Raw genomic sequence first — 25952 nt, 5'->3', positions numbered from 1 at the left:
CTATGAAAATAATTGGCTAAATCACCAGCTAGTTACATTCTTAATTAAATGTAAGTAATGAACAAACTATGAAACTGTAATGGTACTAGGAAAGATAAGTGGCTTTGAAAATGTCTGTCCTTCTATTGAGGTGTTTCCATATCGTGCTATACGGACAGGATAGGTGAGGAGGGAAGAACCTTTTGTTGAATTCTGTGGGGGAAATTCCGTTTCAGCTCCACCCAGCTGATGATGCTCAAATGGTCATGATGAGCGCTCGGGTGGGGGGTGTGGGGGCACTTAGGGCTTAAGTGTCAGGGACACTTTGACATGTGGACATGGGCGGACCTTCTGATTACCAGACAGCCTCTTTACCCACTAAGCTACGGCCTCTGCAGTGTGATAAGAGAAATGATAAACCAAAGCCTTCTGTCTCGCACAGATGGGGTGTTCCTGTTCGACAACTGTATTCTAAGTAACATTTAAGGGCAACAGATGGAGCCAGTAACAAAGATCACTGTTGGAGACTGAAGGCTCCTTAGCAGTCATGTGAACATGGCTGCCCTGGGCATGTTTGGAAGGCCAGAGGACCTTTACAGGTCCATTTGGTTCCATTTGTACACTCTCAGAGTTCAAATGGATAAATTACCAGTGGAGTTTATTAACACCTTAAATATATACATGTTTGCCTTCCTTTTTATCCCGTTTGCTGAAATAATAATAAAGGTTGTTGATTGGAAAGGATTCTGGCTGTTCCTTTTATATATACTAAAACTATAAAGGCAACAAAGATACATATTGCATTACACATTCTACCATGTTGTCAGACTAGTAATCCTGTGTTATTTAGTTATCTGACATCACGTTGGAATGATACTCCCTACATAGAGCAGTGAGCTAGCCTAACATCAAAACATATTAATCATTAAAATATAAATATTTATCTTTGTCATTTTAACGGGATGAAAGAAGGACGAGATAGCGGAGCACAGCGGTTTATACTTCACTTGTCCAGCCGTCTTGCAGGTATGCAGGATGGCTGATGTTTGGGGACCTTTGACATACAAAGTTTAAAACACTGGTTCTCAACAAGGGGTCGGGGACCCCCAGGAGTCCCCAGCTAAATGATTGATAGTTGGAACCAAAAGGGCCATTACGGTTGTGTAACTCTGAGATTGTACAAATGGAACCAAACCATTTGGTTCCATTTGTACACACTGAGTTAAATTAACACTCAGGATATTACCATGTGGATTGGGGTCCCAGAGACAAAAACGTTTAGCAAATGCATGCAGGTCTGTGGCCTATTGCATATCAAATTGGGGTTCCTTGAAATTAATCAGCACATCCATTGCACACATTGAAGTTGTCAAACCAATAAGGCCTAGGAAGGAAGTCTAGATGGATGTTAGGTCCTTATTGCTGCAAAGAGAACCTGAGTGATCTGCGTGTGTCTGTGTAATTTTAACCATGATTGTGGCATTCAGCAATTATAGCTAGAGGGGGAGGGATGTATAGTAATAACAACCTGGTTATTAACGACTGAATAAGAGGGTAGGATGTATTGTATTTGGCAGTGGAAGTCCATTAATGACAGCCATCTTGACCTAAATCCTGTATTTTCAGAAAGACAAAGGGGATAGCAATTCAAAAGCGTTGACGTATACTGTAGCCAGTGAATACTTATATGCCCATGAGAGTAAGAGAAAAAAATAACATAAAGAAAGCAACCGAAAAATAGACCTTAAAAAATAAAGGTTGAATGTAAGCCCTTTGGCACTCCTCTGCAGTATATGACTGTAATTACACACCTGTTCTTTGATGGACTCGATACAATCTACAATACATGTTGCTCTATCTGATGAGGACGCTCTTTCAAGCCAAACGTTATGGTATGTAAGCATTACTTAATGGAGAAAAGGTTACATTATTTGATTACCGTTCTACAACAAGTGCCCATGTTCTGAACCGATCTTGTATGGTTATAGAAATATATGAGCTGCCATCAGGGCCAGCCATAGAGCAAATACAGAAGAAGACACCTCACCTCATAAGACATTGCATAATTAAGAACATGTTACATGCTACATGTTTTTAATGCCAATCTAAGAAAATATAAAACTATACCACTTAAGCCCTTTATACTTTGCCATATGACAAATAGCTCAAATAGCCGGTCTACAAGCTTTTTTGAAATACATAAATAGAAATGTTTTGAATTTGATTTGCTGTTGGTTGTGCAAATCACAAATTCTGCTCTTGCTTTACCTGGCAAGCTAAATTCAATTAGCTTGTTTGCTATTGCTTCTCGGAAATAAACCAGCATCAACACTTTATTCTTTGCTTTGCTTTATTCTTTGAGGTTAAAAACCTCACTGACACATAAGTGATTTCCGATTACATTTAAGGAGTATTTTAGACAAATAACCATTATAATTACGAGAAGGTATAAATTACCATAAGTTATGTTATTGTCTACTTTAGGAAACCTTTGTGGCTAAAGATGAAAAACAATGAATTGTAGAGTATGTCTTATCTACTCTGAAACTAGTCATAATAATTGAGACAAATCTTACTCATTCATTGCTGCACACTTGTGGTTTTCACATTGTATATATATATTATCCATGAGCTATGTTTTTGTCTACTTTAGGAAACCTGATGATGAAAAACAATGAAGTGTATGTCTTATCTGATCTGAAACTAGACATAATAACGAATCTTACTCATTCATTGCTGCATACCTGTGGCTTTCACATTTTGCCAAAGTGTAAGGAGCCCATAGCATTATCCCACCAGTTATGATCATTCCTTTTCCTTATCCATTAAATATATATATATAACTTTGACATAATTGCTGAAAGCCGTACACTGTTAACACATTTAACCGTGAGATTCATTTCACTGTCAATTGATTGTCAAAGCCCTCACCCCAGCCGAGGTGGATACAGTGGAAGTGACACCCAGTACCTTACCGGTATTACCTGTCATTAATAATGATAATGAATTGCATTTTTATAGCGCTTTTCCAAGTGCTCATAGCGCTTTACAATGGTTCATGCATTGATACAGGGGGGGGGGGGGCATTGGGAGGTGAAGCGGCGAACAGTCGACGCCAGCGTCCTCACTTATCCCACATTCACACACTGCAATGTAGGGTTCAGTGTCTTACCTAAGGACAATTCGACACCAACTCTTGGGAGCCCGGGATCGAACTGGGAACCTTGCGTTACCTATCCGGCCGCTCTACCAGCTACTCTACCCCTGAGCCACTGCCGTCCAATTAATCAAAAGAGAGATTAATCCCAGATTATAGGACCTTCAAGAGGCTGGAGCTGCAGATTCTAATGACTGGGCAGTATTTTGAAAGAATATGCTGATCTGAAAAGTATTATAATAGATAATTGTGCAATCTTATTTTGTATCCTTTGACTGAAGAAGAAAAAGACCACATGCTCATGTCCTCATTATGTTCAGTTGCAGCATTTATAATTGATTTTAGGGGTGTTTATTAAAACTGTATTATGTAGCATTTTTGTGAATAAAATGTTATTTTGTCTAATCTGTATGGCAGAGTAGGTTAATACATTGTAATTTATACTGTAGAAAATCCTCTCACTCTCTTGCTGGGAGTGGGTGGAGTTGGACCCTGTGGTTCTAATCATTTCACTTAGTGGTGGGCGTAGTCTGGTTGTAGCCTAATTTGGCACACCTGAGGTAGGTCTATATAGGCCCAGGTAGTAGTGTCAGACCAAACATTTGTCTGAAGGGGGAAGAGGTGCTGCTGGCTAGTGCTCCCATGTTGTATGTCCACTTGATGCATTATAAGTAAGTTCTGTTTGTTTCCTTTTTATTAGTACATATGTTCCTTTTGATTATTAGTATGTTTGCTTCCTGTTTTATTAGTACATATGTTCCTTTTGATTATTTGTATGTTTGTTTCCTGTTTATTAGTACATATGTTCCTTTTGATTATTAGTATGCTTGTTTCCTGTTTATTAGTACATAATGTTCCTTTTGATTATTTGTTTATTTGACATTTATGCCTTAGTTTTTATCACTTGTTAAGTCACCTTGCCTAAGTTTATTGTTGTGTACTTTGTTTGATTGGTTCCCCTTGTTTGTTTCTATTATAGTTTAAAATCAACATCATCAGCACCATATTATCATCATCATCATCATCATATGTGTTGTACACAGACTGGCAATAAAACCACTTTCAACTCTCAATCCTGGTCTGGTCCAAATGCTCTTGCCGGCATACTGGTGTCGGGTGTATAATTTAGCCATGCAGTGAACTCTACCAAAGCTAAAGACATTTTACATATACAATTGGGGTGGTTGTAGTTGGTCTCCCTGCTCTTCTATTGAGACATTTAGATCCTGTGTCTGGTTTGACACGGCCTTTGACACAATCCTATTTCTGGTTTGAAGGTCAAAATTCAATTCCTGCCCCGAGCAAGCAGGCAGGCTGTAACTCAATTTAACACTTGTACAGGAGACCAGGGTTCAAATTCAGGGTAGAACAGGAAAGTTACATAGTGCAGCTTTAAAGTGCTTCCATGGGATTCATCTACAGACTCTTAAAATCCCAACATGTCCTTGGATATTCCCAAAATAAGAGTCTGATAATGACTCACTGCAGCCAGAAAATGCGTGCACTGGCAGTCGTGCTAGAGATTAAGCAAAGATAATATCAGGAGTAATTCAACAATGACCTTTTCACAAACTGTGAGGGAGGTTTCCCTGAATGAATGTTTGTCTTTGGGTTGACGAGATACAATCAATTTGTCATCTAAAGGTGCAAACAACCTCAGAAGATGGGCCAAAGTTACTGTGAGTACTACAGGTTTGGCAAAAACACAAAATGTTATAACTCAATTTAACTTTTCATGTCATTCTATACGGCAAGCAAATGGCTGTATTGCATACTTTATACAGTGCTGCAATGTCACACAAGACACAGTCCGTGTGTACGTGCAATTTTCCACGTACATTCCCACTTGGCCTAGGAAGAAATGTCACTTAAAATTTCAAATCAGCCTCATGGTGGCGCTATAACAGGCCGATTCACATTTTTAGCTATAACTGCACCGATCTGCGTGCAACTTCGCATGCCCAGTCCTTAGAGGCCAAGGAAAAACCTTTGCCCTGCATTTTTCACATATGCCTTTTAGAGCGCCACGGCCACCAGGAGGCTGAGTTTTGTAAAACACACTTTTTGCTCTTACTCCTTCAGATGCTGTTCAAAAATCACGCAAATCGGTACACAGTATCTCTATTGTCATGTGATCAAGATGGATGTGTCCGATATTTCATATATCCTACTATCTAGGATCCTACTTGGCTAACATTGGCTTCTAAAGTTTGCAGGATAGGTCCGTTTTGAACAAAATTCCTCAAATCATGAACGCAGTGTGCGATTTCCGTGAACTTTTGCACGCACATTCCCACTAGGCCGAGGAAGAAATGCCACCCTCTTCACATTGGCCTGTTATAGCGCCACCTGCTGGTCTAATTTAGCAAACCACATTTTTGCTTCAAATCATGAATGCAGTGTCCGATTGCCGTGCAAGGCCTAAGACGAAATGGCACCCTTTTCACATTGGCCTATTATAGCGCCACCAGGAGGCCATAATAACCTACCTGACCTGGCGGAGACTTGTGGTCCGAGGAGCACTTTTTCTAGTTAGACATGAGCTCCCCTGAAAATGTGAATTGTGAAATGTAGGTTTGTCTCTAAAATATTGACAATATGCTATTTTTGCCATGCATTTCTATTTTACTGTATCTCTTCATCATATGGATCATGCATAAAATTAGGCTATTATTGATGCACAGTATGATTCATGAATGAGGGCGATTCATCACTAATTCGCTTTAATAAAGATACCATACCGGCATGTATCCAGTGTCTATTCTTGCCATCACCATTAAAGCATGGTGGCAGAATATCATAAACTTGATATGGCCCGCTTCAACTCAACGTGCATGCATGTGTGTTGATACAGCCTGATTTGTCATTAGTGACTCTTGCATTTGATGCCTTAATTGTACGAGAAATTATTGAAATCTATATCTGTAAGTGATGGTAAGGTTAATAAGTATATACTGTGCCCTACTTTACTTGGTCATATTGCATCATACGGTTGTGTTTAGTTTTGATACCCATGAGGAGGTTTGATGTGGTCATTAACTGATTATTATACATCAGAAGTGCTGATATATAAGTAAGTAGGCCAACAACACATGTTTGTAGCATAGACTGTAAAAAAGAATTGAAGGGAGCCATGAAGTCAAATCCACCATCTTGGAATTTCCTATCGACTCCCTCATTGGCTTAATTTTCAAGACGACATGCTTGTCGCCTGATTTGAACGCCAACAATATTTCTTTGCAACAAGAGAGACAGTTTAGTCTTTGAGACACACTAAAGCACTGCACATCAAGGACCTCAACGGAAACAAGCCCGCAAGGACTTTTTTGGCCGGACCTTTTAGACAAAAGCATTATAAATGTAACCGTTGTTTTACATTCTTTTGCCTAATAAAATGTTCTATCAATCAACATGCTCTCGCAGTATGAGACACCAACTCAGGGCTCTGGAGAAACCACTTGATAATTCCTGTTGGCTGGGAGCCTGCTTGTTCAGTGCACACATGCAAGCACGTACGTATGTGTGTATGTATATATGTATGTACGTACGTACATACATGCATGTGTAGGCACACAAATTCTATCTATTCTATCAAAACTGAACAAAGGAGAGTTCTGAATGCCATGGTGATTTTATGTACTTTCATACAGATGTGAGTTTTATATATATAAAAAAGGCTTTTAAAATAATGTATTTTAGTTGAGTCCACTTGAAACATGATGCAGAGAGTGACGTCAACTAAATGATATCAACAATATGGATATTAATTAATTTGATGCAACACTATGCCAAGCCTTTATTCAGATTTGGGTGTTACCAAATAAACGTGCACACAGAGACATCTTTGTGTCTGTCCCTCTAGAGGCTAGGCCAAAAGGCATTCTCTTCTTTTCATGAAAACAACCTTATAGAGAAGAGAAAGGACATCCTGAATGCTCAACATGTTTGACTTTGTCAACTCATTCTCTGCAAAGACGACCATTCTAGACAGGAGAATCTGTCTCAGATTACCATTGTCAAATTTTAACACTTGACCTTCTCTGCTCCTGCCTCTTCTCTAGTTACATGTTGTGCAGCGCTGCGATGATTTTATTGACAACAATGACTGCCTCTAACAACAGTTTGCCTACTCTTGGATCACATGAAGATTGTTGAGGGACTGCAAAAATGACCTTTCTTTAACCACTTTAACACTGTCATCCCTATTTTGGGCATGTCATTATAGGTAAAATAGTTTTAAAAATCTAAACAATTGCAGATCCTCAAGCTCACAACATGATCCATTGTTTACCTTGCTTACTGTAAATCGCTCTGGATTAAGAGCGTTTGCTAAATGCCTAAATCGAAAATAGTAAATTGTGAGCTTGTAGATCAGCTACGGTTGCTATTTTTGAAATAGGGCTATTGTCAGGTTGATTTAGACATTGATGTCTTTTATAACGACTGGACCTCATCTGCACATTTCTTTGGGGTGAGGGAATGCACTAATGTTTTTACAAAACACAACTGTTAGTGTTATTTTCATATATCATAGAGTTATTCGAGGATATAGCTAATCCTATATTGACAGAAGCTCCACATTTTTAACTGGATTTCACCCTTGCAGGAGAGTGGTAGAATGAAACATTATCTCATAAAAAGAGCAGATGGGTAAATAGCCAACAGTTAGGTATGGTATTATGTTACCTGTTCACACCAATATGGCTGAGAAAATATTAAATTAGAAGATACAAGAGCCTGTGATTTCCCAGCTGTTGAGAGAGAGAGAGAGAGAGAGAGAGAGAGAGAGAGAGAGAGACATAGAGAGACATAGAGAGACATAGAGAGACATAGAGAGAGAGAGAGAGAGAGAGAGAGAGAGAGAGAGAGAGAGACACCCAGAGAGACACAGAGAGAGAATATAAATATTAGTTGTTTTTAGTACACTATTCTTCTTTAGTCTATATCTTTTAAGAGTAATTTGACCATTGTCCATATCATATACATACTGCATTTTATCAATAAGTAACATACAGCAACCCTTACTCTTCTGTCTCTCTACACTGTGCTGTCTGGAATAAAGCCCACATGCAAAGAAAAAGAAGAAAGATTTTAAAAATGTTTTCATGTCTTTCCTATCATAAACTGATGCAGATGGTGCAGTGTAAAAGTGAGACAGAATCATTTTAATGTTTTGAGCAACCAGGCTCTTCCTCAGACTTCAGAAAGTCTCACTGCTCGAAATGTCACTAATCCTGCAGATTTTAAGGGGTGCTATTTGATGTACAGATGTTTCTGTCTACATTTTGCTAGATAGTTTTGGATCCATCACCCATCCTTCGTTATTGTTTTATCGACAGTGTAAACACATCCTATTGCTTCACTTCACAGATATTGCGGCACGTTCACACATGCACTATCTGTATGTGTTTGTGTGCGCGTGCAAGTGAGTGTGTGTGGTTTAGGGTATGGGTGTGGACATGGGACAGAGCGGTAGAGGGGAGCTTAAAATAGAGAATACATGCTAACATTAAGGCATTAATCAGGTAATCCATCAACATAAGTCTTCCTAAACCATTTGGGAAGAAAAGCCCCCAGGCTAAATTTTGCCTTGCCTTCAGAGGCATGCTGAATCATGGCTGATGATGGATAAAGAGCATGAATTTATACTCGTGCAAGGGTGTCGCTTGTGAAAAAAAGAACAGCTCAATTAGGCTTAACTCTCTTATGAGGCTGTCAATCAGCAAAGGACAGGAACCAGGGGCATAAGCTAGACTAATGATTGTCACATTTACGTTCAAAGCTCGAAATATCATCCACCGACCAACAACCTCATTAGACAGTCTTAAACTGTCATGGTAGATGAGCACAATTTCCTTCCAGCTTACCCTTTTGTTCATGTGTATGGCCTAAAGACTTCAACTTATACTTATCATTAATTTCTAAGTAAATTCTGAGTATCCACAAGTTTCCTAGGGCATGGTGGGCATCACTTCCTGTCGATTCGATCCCTGATAGCTGATCAAATCGACAGGAAGTGATGTCCACCATGGCCTAGGAAACTTGTGGATAGGTCAAAATGCATACTGTAAATGTAAATTAATTGATAGTTAGACTATCAAAAGAAATGTGTTGGAATCTCTCAGACATAACATTCATCAATTTTTCATAATAACCTCTCCCTCATCCTACCAAATTAACCGGGCTAAACTTAAAAAAATATTTGCACACGACTGATTTGCAACAGATTCAGAATGACTATTGCTCACTTTTTTTTTGTTTAAAACCACATAGTAGCCTAATAATCACAAATATGAGCTACTGTGTAGTAGGACAATCTATGTCAACTGCTTTCTGTTGTACTCTACTGCCAACCTGTGGTGAGAAGTACAATTGTTGAAGACATTTTTGTTTTGCTTTGATCCAGAAAATGTCTGGCAGCTCTCACTCTATACAAAGCCTGCCCTATACTGTACAATACATACAAATATGTGCAGTTAAAAGGAACAAACAAGAATATGAAGAGCAACTAGAAAAATGTTAAACGTTTTTTGTTGTTGTTGCATAAACAGAAGCTTATTTTAGAGTAGACTATAATGTAATATGCATTAGTGATTACTGATTCACACTTTTGTTTGATTGAGAGCTCTCTGAAACCTACCATTCTTGTTGTTGTTGTTGTTGTTGTTGTTGTTGTTGTTGTTGTGATGTACTGGGGAATAATGGTAATTACACATTAACATTTTCATACATCTTTTATGAAAGGTGACCGCATTATTTTTGATTATAAGAACTTGGAACTTTGCTCCAATATTATTAGTCACATGCATGGATGTCAAATGGTGGCCATTGGCCAGTCACTGTAGGTGATAATATGCGCCTACATTGTAGGTTTATCAGCAGTGTTTAAGTCAAAACATGGGGGGTATAGGTTAAGACTTAGACAGGGGGCCATTTTCGAATTGCAGCCTCCTGAAGGTATATCTTTAGGGCAGTTTTGAAAGTGAGTAGGGTTTTACACTCCTTTACTCCTTTTGGTAGGGCATTCCACATTTTTGATGAATAGCATGAGAACAAGTTCATTCCCTTCGTTGAACCCTTTATATTTTTTAATAAATGAATGCCCTACTTTGTCATTTAAGAGTGTCACGCAAAAGTAGCAAAAATAGCTAATCTACAAGCTCACAACGCACGTTGTAAGCTTGTCGATCGGCTATTTTTTTTAATGTTTGAAAGCTAAAGTGATTAAGTTTGTCTGAGGGTTTTATACATATTTAAAGGTAGGGTAAGTGATTTTCCTTGGTTAAAATAAGTGTTAAATAGCTCTATATTCTGAGATAGTATTCATTGCTTTGATTGTTTGTGCAGTAACAGGAGTCTCCACGTCTCTCCAGCTCTTTATTAAGGATACAGACAGGATACAGATTAAATAAGTGAAATGGACCCTTGAAGGGTCCATTTCACTTGTTTAATCTAAAAAAATAGCCGATCAACAAGCTTACAACGTGCGTTGTGAGCTTGTAGATTAGCTATTTTTGCTACTTTTGCGTGACACTCTTATATGACAAAGTAGGGCATTCATTTATGAAAAAATATAAAGGGTTCAACAAAGGGAATGAACTTGTTCTCATGCTATTCATCAAAAATGTGGAATGCCCTACCAAAAGGAGTAAAGGAGTGTAAAACCCTACTCACTTTCAAAACTGCCCTAAAGATACACCTTCAGGAGGCTGCAATTCGAAAATGGCTCCTGTCTAAGTCTTAACCTACCCCCCTACCCCCCCCCCCCCATTTTCTTTTTCTTCTCTTGTACATCACTGTCACTCTTCATACCAGTAACCTGTAAGCTGATTGTATGACATTCTGTATAGTAGTGTGTATATCTGTCTCTTACTGTATATGTTGTCATGATTTTTGTGAATGGGGATCTCATCTTAAACAAGTTCAGTGCTTAATGAGTCTTCCAGTTTAGTAGACCTTGTATTGTGAATTTGTGCTTCCATGTACTGTTGTTCTCATGTCTTACTAAATAAAGTACATCAATTAATCAATCAATCAATGTGAAGCTCCTCCACTGTAGGAAGAAACGTAGGATTGTATGACATTCTGTATTCTGTGTGCGGGCGAAATAACATTGACAGCTATGGCAGGTGACGAAAGCTTGCCAGACCTATGCCAGGCTAACAACGGTATAAGCTGGCATTGGACAATCGCTTTTGGGGTGGGGTTTAGCGAAGGGTCACCCTTCGCTAAACCCCACCCCAAAAGCGATTGTGTGTGTGTGTCCCCTTCACTAACCGGGCCGTTGCCCCACTGGCCCTCATGACGCTACGCCAGTGATCGGTGCTGCCAAGTGGGCACTGTGTGGGCGCTAGACGTTCGGCCCATGTAGCGGCCCGAACTTATAGTTATATACATTTGGCCAGTATTTATTGTAGGGCCTGTCTGAGAGCATACTTTGAGGAAAGCCAGAGCACTGCTGCTCATTCAGTGGAATACTGTCAGAGGACCCCTCAGAAGATGACTGGAAACAAAGGGCAGATGTGGAGTCCATTGCTAAATTAGGTACTCTAGGTACTTTAACCCTGTTTTATACAGTACTTATCACAATGTGTTCTCTATTTTTTATACGTGAACATTTTGGAATGATTTTGGACGTTATTAACACAAATCTTCTCTTATGGGAGTTCTTGGCAAAAAATATTTTCAGATGGGGGTCCACAACTTAATATATATCAATTAGAGGGTCCTTGACATGAAAATGCTTGATATCAATACAGTGGAAATCTCTGTGCACCAGAAGGCAGGAGCTGACTATGAGAAGATGGTCACAGCCATTTGCTTGGAGGCATCATAGGCATGTCTTACTTTTGACCTCCACTGCTCCCCTATCCCTGGTCATTTGCAAAAACTTCCTTGGGACGGTCCAAACGGTCACATGTGGCCTGAGTCAAACAACTTAGACTCTGAGCTGGGTGTGAGCAGAGTGGTGTGATCGAATGGAAACACACAGGATAAATCAGCCATCCCCACATACTCAAGATAGACCATTTCCACCTCCACAATAAATGTGTTTGAAGTTTGAACCTTCTGGTGTCAGAGGAACCCATAAGCCACAGAGGTGGCAGGTGGCAAATAAACGGCTAGTACAGGGCTCCCTACATTGAGGCCGCTTAATTAAGGTCATGTAGGCATCTTTAACTAAGGGGGACACATTCCCAACTACATTATTCTGGTCCATGGTCTTCTGTAAAATAAGAAAACACTTTTGATGGGACATTTACTCAATAAAGAAAATAATAAACCTGCACACTCATCTGCTCCAATGTAATTTAATGACAACGTTTCGAGCCAATAGGCTCTTCATCGGGTCAAACCTGATGAAGAGGCTTTATTCTTTTTATTCATGATACTTTCCAACCCAGCACCTCAGCCAAGTGATGTGCATATTATATTTGTTTTTGTACACATTTACTCAATAAAATGCTGAACTACTGTATACCGTTACAGTCTAACCTAGATCCAATCGATGCTTCTTTGCTCGCATTGTGAATTTCAGAAAGCTGGCAAGCAAGGACAAGTGCATATTTTGTCTGATGCTGCAATAAATCATACTGAATAGGGTTATGGAGTACATTATGGCCACTTGGAGGGAGAGCCTGTGTTTGGGATATGCTGACCTGACAGGCTCCAGTGGACTATGTTCTCCAAGGTTTAAAAAATGATACTTCAATAGGGTATAAGGATAGCTAGACTGTGTGTGCGCGTGTGAGACTTCAAACAGAGCAGTTTTCTGAAGCTTACACATCTCTGCTTCTAACAGCTGCTGTAATGTCCAGTTAGGATAAGGTGCAGTATGAGACACTTTAAAATGTTAAAAGTACAAGTCTGAAATAATCAATCATTGCATTAGGTCTTAAAAGGTGGCAGGTGTTTGCAATGTGGTCGCACTATCCACACTATACCGTACATTAAAAGCTACAGTACATGGCTACTTGACATGCATGGCTTGACCACATAACTTCATATAAAGTGGCAGCAATACATGGCTTGGATACACATTGATGGTTAGGATGTCCAAGAATGATCTAGAAATGCATAATTGCATTTCCTCACACAGAGTAACAGTACATCTAGATATTTTGACGAATGGTGGGTATTGAAGGCCAAAGTAATAAAAATGCCTTTAAACACGTTTACATGCAACATATGTAAGCCAATTTAGTGTACAGACTTCACGTGTAGACACAATTTTGATTCCAGAACCAGAAGCATGAATTTGATCAACCGAGTCCTCAGCTTGTTAAAATCTCAGTGACCAATTAAAGATGTACAGTACAGACTACATTTCTGCCTTACATTTTGCATTGCATCAGCTCAGGGGTTAATACATTTCCTGTATTTATTGATAATTAAAAACAGCTGCTGAGTTATGATTTAGTAAATGGCAGAGTTTACCATTGGTTAAATGAAACCGAAAGACGTTTGTGGCTTAACAAAGGAGCCTCTATATATTTTTAAAGGCAGTATTATATTGCAGTTAATTGTCTTTAATTTAATAATCAGCTCATGACAGGTCACAATATTGTGTTGGTCATTTAAAAACAAAATACAAATTCGGATGTTATGTTCATAACTGTAGAGATGGGGTGGGGGATTCCTGTTACGGAACAAACAATCTATAGCAATGATTACCATCAGAAAATAGTGCTTTAACCTTGACCATTTTTTCTTTTTAACCAAAGAATATCACTTACCCTACCTTTAAAACTACCGTTATTGCAAGCAGTGGGAAACTTCTGATATAGTTTTTATGTAAATTAACTGATAAGAGGTTTTAGATTAATGATGAAAGAAACCACAAGAATCCATCATTTCTGTCTCTTTATTTTAGCATTTTTCATTTCAAACTGATTTCAAGCAATTCTGACCACAACATCCTGTTTTCTCCTGAAGTACTTGGCTATGAGAAAAGCGCAACACTGCATCAGACCCGGCAAATGACTATCTCCCCTGTTTATCTCAGGAGAGTTTGATTGGAAATCACGACACCGAAGGCTGATAGCAATACCAGAGGCTTTACTCTATGGCCAGAAATCTCTGATGTTACTCTCAAAGCACTCATCACAATTCACCAGTTAGGCCTCCCAGAATCATGTCCAGTCTCGCAAGTTACGGTAAATAAAAACCAGGGAGAAAATACAGTGTGACCACAAAGTTCACTGCTCAATCTCACCAAAAAAATAACAATAGCCTTTGTTAATAATGATAATAATAATATTAATAACAAATTGTGTTTTCTCAGTTTAATTCAAATAATGAACAGAAAAATAAATTCCTTTGGTCAAGTAAAAAAAAGAAAAGGAAAACAGAGAAATCTTCCTTTACCAGTCTTGTGTCCCTCTTTATTCTGTACAGTCCACCTGGTTGTTGAGGCTCTAAGGCTGCAAAGGAGGTGTCAAGGCAATATGGTTATGCTGCCCCTGGCGCTCCATGCTGCAGCATGCTGGGAGTGGCGAATAAGTGGGAAAGTAAATGGGCAAGAGGCATTGAAAGAGTAAGCCTGATCTATACTTTGTTGCATGTAGATCTGCCATTTTTCTGCACGTGACACCACGCTCGACTTTGTATGGATCAAGCCGTAGTCTGTTCTCAGAGAGCAGGGGAGGGGGCGTCAGGGTCAGGCTCGTTGCCATAATTGTTGCTGTAGTGATTCCCAGTGGGGGGGTGGTTGGGCAGGATGTCCAGTTCGTCCACCTGGGGGCCGGGGTGCATCACCACCAGCTGATCTTGGGGGATGTCCGCTGCTGCCGCTGCCAGGTTGGTGATCGACTTGGACTTGACGCACTGGAAGTCCACATGACGACTCTTACCCTCTTCCTTCTCCCAAGACATGCGAATGAAGGGCCTCTGGACATAGTTATAAATTACCTCTGGACGACCTCCGGGACGCTTTTTGACTTTCTCTTTGTAAGTGGGGTAGCCTGTGGAGAGGACATACGATTTGTGATCGGGGAGAGGAACAATAGGCATTCCACTGTGTGACCACCACATTTTAAGAGTCTAGTTTAGAGAACAGTTATTTTAGATCATGTAAACAAGGACATGGCAATTGATATTAAGTCACCATACCAGTAGTAGTGCATGTTTGACCGCATATACAAAACTTTACTTTCAAAACATAAGTACACTGTGTTGGATTACTTCCTTGAGAGATAAGTAATCCAACACAGTGTACTTTCCGATCTGATAGATGATCGGATGCTAAGCTAATCTAAGATGGCCGGTGGGGAAGAGCAGAAATCACATCACAGCCAAACGGATACGTTTGCAGCCTGTTTGAGCCGCTGAAATCACAGAAGAAGAAGAAAGCGAAACCTAAACCCTATGAGGGCTCGTACGTCCGTCGTCTTTGATGGATATAACATTTTTGTGACCAGTTCAGAAGGCTATAAAAACTCAAATCGCTGGCAGTGGGTGAGTACATTATGAATAAACTCTAGCGGTGAATGTGTTACGGCATTTAACATTTCAACAGAAACGACTCTGTCCAAGGAACAAAAGTAGTGTATGGTTATTTAATGGTGCAACTCACCTTCAATGCCCAATCTTATTTTCTTCAGTCCCCTCTCCTTCAAGACTGATTTGGCAACATCACGATTTTCAATATACTTGAAAAACCTGTACAGTTTTGTGCTGTATATAACTGCAAAAAGATAAAGAAAAGGTTGCAGTCGGACATTAAAACTTGCTATTCATTGTCAGCATTCTACAGTTTCTATCAAACTGGGGGGGGGGGATATAGAATACAAAAAAGGGGCAAAAAAAAGCATGCTTACTCTGTGAGTACTCTTCGCCCATCTGTGGTGGATACTCTTCATCCCAGTCCACCACATCGTCATCAGTAAGCACTACAATGTGACACTCCCTTTCTCCACTCTGGGCACTAGCCACCATCAGAGGTAGAACCATCTCTTCCAGGTAAAACTCAAATTGCTGACGCGCACCATCGTTAGACAGTTCATGCATCAGGGCACCTGATAAAAGAACAGATTTTATCAGGAAGGATGCCACTATGAATCCCGCAAAATTATGGAAACCATAGCAAGAAGGCTGCCAAATTAGCAGAGTCATTATACGTTTTGTTTTGTGCATTTTCATGCCAGGCTGGCTCTTTAGTAAACATTGCTCACTGAATGCGACTGCCTTTTATTCACACATTTGTAAACATTGCTCACTGAATGTGACCATCTTTTAATCACACACTTGTAAACACTGCTCAGCGACTGTGGCTGTCTTTTAATCACCCACATTTGGTATTTGTTTACCAACACCTGTTTAATATGATGTACAAGCCATGTAAAGAACATTTGATGTTAATTTTGTGCAACATCCGTGTCTACTCTACACCTCGACTGTCATTGCATTCTAAGACATGACTGCACCTACTGACTGCACCTACAGAGACTTTCAGTAGCCTAATCTGTTGGCTGTAAATTATACTTGACTGGGTAGAAAGACAACTAAAATTAGTTGTTTGGAGGAACATAACAGGGACAAGCACCCATTATACAAAATGACTTTACTGAACTTGCTTCATAAGTAATTTTGTCTTTTTAAATAAAATGACATCCATTGAAAACAAAGTGATGCAGAAGGGATACTCACTAAGGTCTCTACACTTGATGGTGCCGTAGTCAAATGAGATGCACAGATAGTCACATGCCTCTCGTAATTCCGGTATGGAGATTCCATCAGGGCAGCGGATCATTCCAGATTTGTAGTAATCCTGCCAATTGCACAAAGTTACAAAATGACTCAAAGTATAAACATGCCATTGTTAGCTTAAACCTACACCACCGCATTAGCTTTCAATCTAATTTACTGGTAACAATTTCATATAACATCATTTTCAGTACTTATGTCCTTGTAAGAGTTACTCCAAACTCGAAGAACTGTGACATATCAATTATTACGTTTTATTTATGCTGTAGGTCAACATCACATTTTGATAAACTAAAATGTTCTTTTGTGGATGAATGGCCAATGTTTAAGGTTGTGCCCCCAGAAGCAAAAACTAAGGATACATTTTTTTTAAATTACCGAATGAGTTCCCAGATTGATTCAAACTTAACATAAAGTCAACATTTTATTGTGATAATTGTGCGAAGTCTACTGTAATGTACTAGTTTGCTGAACTGAATAAGAATAGCCAAGCGCAGTTCCGCTGAACACTGGATATTGTAACAGTTCATTGACATGCATTTCCTATTAAATTGCATAATGTGTACTGTATATGTGCTGAGGTATTGTGAGTTTGCAGACAGTGTGTACATACTGTATGGAAGACGTATTGCATTTCAGTAGCCCATCCTTTTATGTCCTGCTGAATTCTTTTTTACCCTGGCATCCCCTACATACACAAAATCTCCCCCCCCCCTCATGTTACAATGGGCCACCTTGTCTCTTATTTGTGGTTTAACATATAAACCACAAATATCTGCAGAATTTCAACATGCACTCTAATCTTGAGTCCCCCTAGTAGAAAAATAAATAATGATGATCAGTGGTAATACGTAGAAGGCAATATAGTGGAGGACTGACCAAAATGGCACGGAATACTGTGGAGCTGATGCCCTCGGCGACCTCATATTCCCCTTTCTCATTGGGCCGTGTGAAATTATGTTCTCTTCCAGATCCAAACATTCTGTTAAAGGTAAAGCAGGGTATAGTATAATTTATGTCATTTGATTCTGCAATGTTTTCTGCTATAGTAGCAACAGTATCAATGAATGAAGAAGAATGATGATGTTTAAGTGCATTATACCTCCCCAGCATAGTGTTGGGTTGCGCAGTGAAGATGGAAGGGTCTACCACAAAGCGTGTGTTGTCAACAATGAGAGTGACCCTCTCTGAGGTCCTAATACTTCGGGTTCCAACAGCAGCGCTCCCTCCTCCTGCGTCCTTAGCATTCTCATATACAAAAACCATCTCTCCAACCCCTAAGCTCTTGAAGGCGGTGCCCTCTGAACTGGACAGGCTGCTGTTCCGACTGCTGACCACCCCACTGCTGCTGGAACCGCTGGGAGAGACTCTCTGAGGCCGTGGGCTGCTGGGTCTGGACGGTGGGCCACTGTCACGGTCTGGGCACAAACGAGCAAAACCATAAGGTTACGGAGGACAATTTTCACCTTCAAACAAAAAGAAGTGTACATCCAATGTAACACGTAACATATCATATTCATATTTCTTACAACTGTTTGACGTTTTGTGAAAATGGAGAGAGAGAATCATACCAAGCCAAATTCCTTCAATGTGTCAATGTTCTTGCGCAATAAGCTCATTCGGATTGTTCGCGTTGTTGTTACAAGTCACTTCCTGACGCGTTGTGACGCGTCGTAAGTTTGTAGATCAGCTATTTCTGCTATTTTGATATACTCACCGCTGTTGTGTTGGCGGGTGGGTGAGGTGACATTCCGAATGCAGGGAGTGAGCTGGCCTTCTCTTTCGTGTGAGGAGTCCCGGGAACGGTCACTGGAGCGCCGGCGATCACGTGAGCGGTCACAGCCACCGCTGGCACCATGCAGGCTCATCTTCTCCTGGTCTTCCTCCACTCGAGATGCACGGGCCTGAGCACTGTTTAGAAGGACATACTCAATATTAACTGTGGATATACTTAACATACTTACTGAGAGATAGGCCCCACTGAGCATTTCAATTTTAATTTCATTGTTCTGCTCAACAGCAATGAAGCCACCCTATTGGCATGGCACACCCACTTTTGATGTCGAGGGGTACATAACCATCCAGGGATGGACAATTGGACGTCATACAAACAAAATATGAGCAATTACAAAGACTTTGAGCAATCAACTCTAAGTATGTCAAACCTACACTCCCTCTACAGAGTGAATCACTGGTTAGCTTTAGGCATTACCTGAATAAAAAGCATGTAATGATGTGAAGCTTCATCAAAATGCTAGTAGCAATATCATGATATACAGTACACTGTTCCACCAGTGTGACAGCCAACAGGATAACCTACCCTTAATGAATATTCCACAGTCAAATGTGTGGATGTTTAGTCAATTTGTGACATCAACAGTGCTGATTGATGCGATTACATCATCATCCGATTAAAGTCTGCTTTCGAAGCACCGCAGGGTTGGACTTCTATCCTTGCTATGTCGTTCTTCCACCGAGATGGACCATGGCCACCTCATGGTGAATACATGCAATACAAGTTGCGAAAACTCATTGTTTGTCCTGAACATGACTCTTTGCAGTCAATACCCAGAATTTGTTGTCATGACCAGGTGGGACCCACTTTTGACAAAACAGTTATTACTCTGTCAGTGGCAAACAGTATTATGTTGTGGTTGCAAGAATGCAATATACTGTACTTGACAATTTTGAGGTACTTACTGTATACTTACTTATACTGGAGTATTTCCAATTATCAGTACTTTTACTCTTACTTACAATTATTTGAAAACTTTAGTTACCAGTTACTTTGCATCATTATAAAACATGCATTTACCACTTTAGCCCTATTTTATACCTAGGCTATTTTCAAACATTTTAGTAATTTTACTTTTGGTACTTTAAGTACATTTTGATGCTAATACTTTTGTACTTTTACTCAAGTAAATTTTGAATTCCAAACTTTTGCTTGTAACAGAGTACTTCTCCATTGCAGTATTGATACTTTTACTTCAGTAACAAATGTGAGTACTTTTTCCACCACTGGTTACTACTACTCCAAGCCAAGATCATATGTTTGGTTGGCTCACCTCGAATGCTTGCAGAGTTTGCGAGGTCGGCTGGTTGTTTTGTGTTCAGTCCAGTTCTCAGTGTCACTGGAGTTGCTGTCATATAACTGTAGACGTTCTGCCATCAGTCCAGTCTGGATCTTTCACCCTTCATCATCTACCAGCAACATCAACAAGCAGTGATGTGAAGCAACTAAGTACATTTACTCAAGTACTGCACTTGAGCAAAATGTTCAAGGCACTTTTACTTTGAGCATTACAATTTCTTCATACTTTTTACTTCAACTCCACTACATCTCAGAGGCAAATGTTGTACTTTTTATTCCACTGTATTTGATATATATTAGTATGTATATTAGTAAATTACTTTTCAGATGTAGATTTATCAGATTCGTAATAAAATGCCAGATCAACAATTTCACAATGTGTTGTGATCAACAGCATTGTGAGCTTGTAGATCAGCTATGTTTGAATAGCCAAAGTATAAAATAGAAATTAAGTGGCAGATAATAATTATAGTCCAATAAAATGTATATGATTTCTGAAACAGGCATTCTGCATAATGAGTACTTTTACTTGTGTTTCTTTGAGTCTATTTAGATGGCAATACTTTTGTACTTTGATTTAAGTAAGATTTTGAATGGACTTTATATTACTTTCACCCTGTGGTATTGCTACTTTTACTTAGGTATATCTGAGTACTTCTTCAACTAAGTCACTTAATCCTTTCCAGCATTATTTCATATCAAAACACAACTACAATAAGTTAATGCCAACTACCCCTTTCAATATAAACGACATGGGTTGGGTAGCAAACATGAATGATAGAACATCTAAAGAGAAAATATACATTTAGTTACTTAACTAATGCAATTAACGTTAAAATATCATTGACTGATATGACTATACCAGTATAACCCCAACCCCTACACTTTAACTAATGCAATTAACGTTGGGCTAAGTGAAAATCTGAGGATTTTTTTTTTACTTTACTGAAGTATTTTAAAATGTCAGTACTTTTACTTCACTACATCTCAGAGGCAAATACTGTACTTTTTACTCCACTACAATTATTTGGAGACTTTAGTTACTAGTTACTTTGTAGGCTTTGATTATTATTACAAAACATACACTTCACTTCAGCCCTACATGTCGGCCATTTGAAAATAGCCGATTTTCATTCAGATTTCATACAGTTGAAAAGTTGTGAAACGGGACATTCTGCATAATGGGTACTTTCTACATTTATTTGATACTTTTTGTACTTTTACTCAAGTACATTTTCAATTCCGGACTTTTACTTGTAACGGAGTATTTCTACATTGCCATTTATGCCTTTACTTGTGCAAAAAATGCAGGAACCTTTTCCACCACTGGCCTTACTGAGTCATGTTAGCTATAACGGCTGACGCTTCGTTACAAAACAGTGAAGGCGGGCAGTCAGTTACAGTCAGACGTTATTTACCACACACAACTCGACACATAAATAGTGTTGCCATGTCGGCTTATTATAAGCTACTTTGGTCTTCTTTTTCTGAAAAGTTGCTTCTAAACAGTGGTGGAAAAAGTACTCACATTTTTTTACTTGAGTAAAAGTATCAAATACCATGTTTTATAATATAATACTTTATATCTGCAAAGTAACTATCAACTAAAGTTGTCAAAAAATTGTAGCGGAGTAAAAGTACAATATTTGCCTCTGAGATGTGGAGCATGTTACGGTCAGGTGACCTTATGATTATGTATTATTATGATGTATGAGTAATATATTATTGACATGTATGAGGAAGAGGTGACTGACTGCATGTTTCTTCCCTATCATGCAGGAGGTGTCTGTCATGGGTGAGGAGGAGTGAGGGAAGGCTCTAAATCCCACTGTGATTGACTAGAGAGGTGCAATTGGCTCATGGGCTGCCTGCTCCACAGGTGGACTTGATCACCCATCATGTGATGTCTATAAAAGCACTGCAGTGCTGCTAACTCATGGAGATGAGACCTTCCCTGTCCTCTCCACCACTGACCCCTCGTTTGTTTGGTTTGTTAAAGTATGGTTTGAGCCCTTAGGAAAGGCTGACTTTGACATAATGTTTTGATAACCCTTTTGAGTGATTTAACAGTCTCTTTATTTCTTTTGTTTCCTTTCCAGTTGGCCAGTTAACTTGTTTTTGTTTCCTTTTGTTTTGCTTATTTACCTGAGCCACAATCACATTCAGCCTTCCAGGAAAGGCACATTTTGACATTGTTAAAAGGTAAAAGGTAACCTGTGAATAGACTAAGGACATTTTGGACATTTAATGACTTTTTGACCGTGAACTTTGTAATAAATATCTATTCTTTTTGCAAACTGGTTTCAAAGAGTCATATATGTTGCACTCCCATCACCCCTAGGGTGGGAGTCGTAACAGAGTAGAAGTAAAAATATTGAAGATTGGAAATACTCCAGTAAAGTAAAAGTACCTCAACATTACTTGAGTAAATGTACTTAGTTACTTTACGCCACTGCTTGTAAATATTGGTGGTTGCCGTTTTTGGGCTCGTTTCTAAAGTGTACTTGCTTAATTAGGCTTGCTTCCTTCCAAATGTTTTAATTATTATTTAAAACCAGTGGTTCTCAAATATTATAAAGTGTTTCGTGCCCAGGGAGCATTTGTGTTGTTAGAACGTTTCATATGGCAACACTAATAAACACAACTCACTCTGATGTTAAAAAACAACCTGCTAAACACTGGGCGAATGTTAGCCAGGCTAGCTAACACCCACTACCTAGCTCCATAAAGAACCTCTCACTCCGCTATGAGTGAGAGGTTCTTTATGGAGCTACCCACTACCCAGCTGACGTCTAACAAACTACAATTCAAGCAAAACAGTCACAAAATAACTACAATAACTTAGGCTAAAATAAATACAAGTGTAGGGATATACAGTGTGTAAATAAATACCTGTCTGTGGACGTAACAGCAAGCAAGACGGGTCCTTTTAGTTGAGTCCAAAAAAGGACATTACTGTTAGTAGCTGCAGCTGCTTCACTGCCAGTGTTGCCATATTTAGTGAGAGAAACAAGCAACCAGATCTAGGATAACAAGCCCAAAAGAAGCCACATGAACACTTTCAACCATACACTGTATGTATACTGTCCGGGCGAGGGACCCGAATGAGTGCAGGACTGAATATATCTAAACTTCCTTTGGGAAGCACAAATGTTTGGGGCACACAATTGGCATGTGGTGTGTGATTCATTACCCCGCACCAATGACAACGTACCTGTCAATTGTTTGCCCCATTCATTTGTGCTTCCCTGTCAATTTGTGATGACACGTTTGTGGTGATCAAAGGAAGTTTTGATAAAGGTCCTTCACTCAAATCGGGCCCCTCGCCCGTACAGAAAGTCGTCCGTGTGCAGCTCGTGGAAAAGGAGGAAAAGTGTAGATATTTTACCAAATACACATTTTCTGGCAGAACTTTCAATTGGACATGAAACTAGAGGACAATATCTGACTCAAAGTTTTAGGAATTCATTATTGGGTGAGTACACACGCAGTTTAGAGCACTTTAATGCCGCGCAGATCGCGCTGCTAACCGCGAGTGGGTAAGTCCGATCTATGGCTGTGTATTTGAAATACATGAAAGTATGTTAAGATCACATACATTCTAGGGCTACCTGACTCCCTGCCCCTGCTGCCCTGGCACAAAATATTTGTCTTTTTTCTTTTTCAGATCTGTGGCAAGTACATTAATTGGGGGGGGGGGGGGGTCCTGATGTGGAAATGTTACTGATTTGATTTAAAACAACACTTAGGAAAGTGGCCCAAATAAGCACCAATATTTACCAGCAACTTTGGTGAAGAAAACAAGCCCAAAGTCGCTTATAAAAACAGACATGGCAACAATGTTCTCGGTTTATCTCGCGATAGTTGTTTACCTGGCTTGTTTGGTTCCAACTTCCTGCCGGATTAGCCTGGGCAGCATTCCATTTTCGGGTATATGATCCGGTCGAAAAAAAAGAAAAAGTGGCCGGATAGGCAGAACCGGAAAGACGTCTCACCCCAAAATAGGTCCGTGCTAATAAAATCCTTGATACGGCATTGTTTAGCTTATTTTTTAAATGTAAATGTGCGTGCACTATCCGGAGACTATTTAGCGTCGGTATTATCCCACGGGGAAATTCTATTCCATTTAAACCGCAAAACCGGATAGGCAGAACCGGAAAGAGGATTCTTTTTTCTTTTCTTTTTTTCAGTAGGCGTGGTCTAGACCGGATCATATGTTGTCTTCTGGAACGCAGACCAGGCTTTCCTCCGAGGTGGAAAGACTGGTGATGCGAGGTTACTGCCGGATAAAGCCTGATTTATGCTTCACTCGCACGACGGTGTCGAAAATAGCTGACCTACAAGCTCACCACGCGTCGCATCCACTACTCGTAGTGAGCTTGTGGATCTGCTATTTTTGGCGCGCGACACCGTTGTGCGACGAAGTATGAATGAACCGGGCTTCCATTCTTCTTCTAGTATTTCTTTTGGGATTGGCTGCTTCCTTCCAATTCTTTCCTTTACAAATATGGCGATAATAATATTAATAATTAATAATAACAATAATAATAATAATAATTATTATACTGTATAATAATACAGTATAATAATAATTAATTATAATGTATAATTTATACATTATCATTATAATAATTAATCACATCGTAAATAGCTGATCTAGCTCCACAACGCATCAAACGCATTGATGGCACCTGCTGTGAGCTTGTAGATCTATTTTTGCATTTGTGAAAATGTTGTGAAATAGTTTGCCTATATAATAATACATACTCATTTCATTATATCGATTATTCAGTAAAAGTTACCTTTGACAATTATTAATATTGGTAAATAAAGTAAAAGTGTCGATGCTGTCATTAAAAATAAGAGTTTATTTGTTATTTTTTCCTTTTCAAATTGCAGTATTAAACAATAATGATATGATTAATTCAAAGATGATGTACAAGTGAAGAACAGGCACATTTACTGTAAGACTATATGTTATTAAAATTGGTCCTTATTTCAAAACATTACACAGTACAACATGGGGAGTGATACTTATAAAAAGAAAGAAAAAAACCCCAGGAATAAATAATATTGGAAACAAACACTATGACGTGACTTAGCTGGACCTTATCTGTAGTCAGTGCAAAAGAGCAACATGTATACTGTAAGCTACTTCTTGCTTTTGGCCTGTGTAATAGACCAAACAACAATGTAAACTTAAAAAAAAGATAAATTGCCAAATGTATAAAAGAAACACAAAACTAAGAAAAACAGATTAAATAAATCACACATTAAAAGGTAAATAAAAAGTGAATAGAAAAGTCAAAACGAATTTGAATAAATAAATACATAAATAAATAAAATAAAATACTTTGACAAAAATGAGACAAAGACATATTCAATGCATCAAGACAAACAGCTCATCTCATCACAGTCAGGTTTGTTAGCAGCTTCTCTTGTGTGTAAGACATAATGGCAGATAACCATGGTTGTGTTCAACCTCACTAAACGTCAGGTCCTGAACGATCAAAGGGAAACAGGTCTCTTATCTTCCTCGATTGTTCGTGTTGTGATTTGACATGTGTGACAGTTATGTCCTTTAACTTTTCTTGAAGCCACTCTTGTCTTTCCCCCACTTGCTTGTGTTCCCGAACATTGTGCATCAGCTGCACCTCACTGATTGACCTCTTTCTGTAAGCCAAATAGACAAAACACTTAATAACACGCACTGGGACTAACAAACAAAACATGTCATACTCAATATACTACTATACAACATGACTGAAGTTAATCTATTTTATGATAGGTTACACTTTAAAATCATTCACATTAATTTAACTCTGAGAATGTACAAATGGGTAAATCAACACTGAGTATTTTACTGTGTATGATATGTTTCACAAACAAGGGAATTTACCTCGTTGGTTTTGCCTCCATGTGAAAACTGGACAGGAAGACAATAAAAAGGAGTGTTCTCCAGTATCTTGCACAAAACATGTTGATCAGCTGCAAAATAAAGGATGATGTAAGAAGCTA

General features: G+C 39.1%; 1 protein-coding gene across 2 annotated transcripts; it reads right to left on the bottom strand.

Moving 5' to 3' along the window:
• Positions 1 to 13982: 13982 nt before the first annotated feature.
• btbd10b (BTB (POZ) domain containing 10b) lies at positions 13983 to 22933 on the bottom strand. 2 transcript variants are annotated; one of them, XM_084060705.1, is made up of 9 exons: positions 22827 to 22933; positions 19909 to 20044; positions 18558 to 18751; positions 17943 to 18258; positions 17720 to 17822; positions 16784 to 16904; positions 15955 to 16152; positions 15711 to 15821; positions 13983 to 15099 (listed from the first exon to the last, which is right to left on the bottom strand). In XM_084060705.1, the coding sequence occupies exons 2-9, from the start codon at positions 20010 to 20012 to the stop codon at positions 14768 to 14770; spliced, it is 1479 nt and encodes a 492-aa protein (XP_083916831.1). In that variant the 5' UTR covers positions 20013 to 20044; positions 22827 to 22933; the 3' UTR covers positions 13983 to 14767. The 2 variants fall into 2 exon arrangements, with proteins under 2 accessions (XP_083916831.1, XP_083916832.1); XM_084060706.1 differs by lacking the exon at positions 19909 to 20044 and having other exon boundaries at positions 22827 to 22914.
• Positions 22934 to 25952: the final 3019 nt, after the last annotated feature.

This window comes from Gymnoscopelus microlampas (assembly GCF_963454915.1).
Source record: "Gymnoscopelus microlampas genome assembly, chromosome: 1".
Taxonomy (NCBI): Eukaryota; Metazoa; Chordata; class Actinopteri; order Myctophiformes; family Myctophidae; genus Gymnoscopelus; species Gymnoscopelus microlampas.
This window is presented reverse-complemented; position numbering and strand designations above follow the sequence as displayed.